The 1,225-nt window shown below is 42.1% G+C and overlaps 1 protein-coding gene across 1 annotated transcript; it reads right to left on the bottom strand.

Annotated features, from left to right (window-relative positions):
- Positions 1 to 7: 7 nt before the first annotated feature.
- LOC111653057 (bile salt export pump-like) lies at positions 8 to 1,218 on the bottom strand (the record flags this gene model as incomplete). Its single annotated transcript, XM_023403510.2, has 6 exons — positions 1,193 to 1,218; positions 971 to 1,084; positions 743 to 853; positions 533 to 658; positions 235 to 438; positions 8 to 127 (listed from the first exon to the last, which is right to left on the bottom strand). Coding segments are annotated over exons 2-6 (657 nt in total), but the record flags the coding sequence as incomplete, so codon positions are not given.
- Positions 1,219 to 1,225: the final 7 nt, after the last annotated feature.

The following is a 1,225-nucleotide window of genomic DNA, read 5'->3' as shown; positions in this document are numbered from 1 at the left end:
AGGCGGATGTGGCCATATCCAACAGCAGGATCTTGGGGTTTCGGATCAGAGCTCGAGCGATAGCGATCCTCTGCTTCTGTCCTCCACTCATCTGGCCTCCACCTTCACCCACCATAGTGTCAAATTTCTGGAGAATAGTTTCATAGTTTCAATTACAGCAGTTTCAGAACGTGTCTATGAAACTGTCAAAGTGACTGTAATTCTTCTGTGTTATCTTTAAATATGAAAACACACCTGGGGTAGTTCCATTATAAAATTATAGGCATTAGCCTCCTTTGTTGCCTGGGTAATGTCTTCCATGGTAACTCCAGGTCGACCAAAGCGGATGTTTTCAGCTATGGTTGTAGAAAACAGCACTGGCTCCTGCTCTACTATACCAATGAGAGATCGGAGCCACTGGATGTTTAAAGTACGGATGTCATGGCCATCCAAAGTCACCTGAGAATGAGAATTTTATATGTGATGTTACACTGAAGCCTTCAAACTTTCCACTGATGTCATGTGTCGTCCGTGCAGTTGCTCGGATATTTACCGATCCTCCCTTTGGATCATAAAACCTCTGGATGAGCTGGACTGTGGTGCTCTTTCCAGATCCGCTTGGTCCAACAAAAGCAGTGGTTTCTCCTGCTTTGATCTGCATGCTCAGATCATTTAAAATCTGAAAAGGAAGTTGGATTTTCATCTGTTTCATTTTCAGAACTGAGTACATGGACATTAAGAACTGCTAGGCAAAGAAAATTACCTTGATTTCAGGCCGGGATGGGTAGTGGAAAGTGACATTATGGAACTCAATGTCACCATTAACTCTGTCTAATTTGTGACCCTCTTCTGAGAAACAATCAATTACTGGTTCCTATGAGCACAACAGCACAGAACATTATTTTATGGTGAAGAATCTTTCTCTTAAAATTAACTGTTTCCAATCTGAATTGTATCTACTATAAAGTCTTGAATAGCATCCTGATTTTACCCGATCAATTGTGTCGAAGATGTTCTTTGCAGCTGCACGACCAGAAGCAAAAGCCTCCAGGCACGGTGAGGCCTGACCAAGGTTCATAGCTGCCATGAGTACTCCAAAAAACACCTGCAAGCAAACACAGCAGCCACATGGTGAAACAACTGCCACAGTCTGAAATACTTGAATATTATATCTATATATAAGTATCAGTTGAATGCATTTGATTTTACATACCTGAATAAGGCTACCAGGGGACAGCTCCTTGGT

The sequence above is a fragment of the Seriola lalandi genome, unplaced genomic scaffold (genome assembly GCF_002814215.2).
Source record: "Seriola lalandi dorsalis isolate HSWRI2012SDOR001 ecotype SW California unplaced genomic scaffold, Sedor1 jcf7180002054140, whole genome shotgun sequence".
In the NCBI taxonomy this organism is placed as follows: Eukaryota; Metazoa; Chordata; class Actinopteri; order Carangiformes; family Carangidae; genus Seriola; species Seriola lalandi.
The sequence above is the reverse complement of the archived record's forward strand: the minus strand, read 5'-3'. Positions and strand labels throughout refer to the sequence as shown.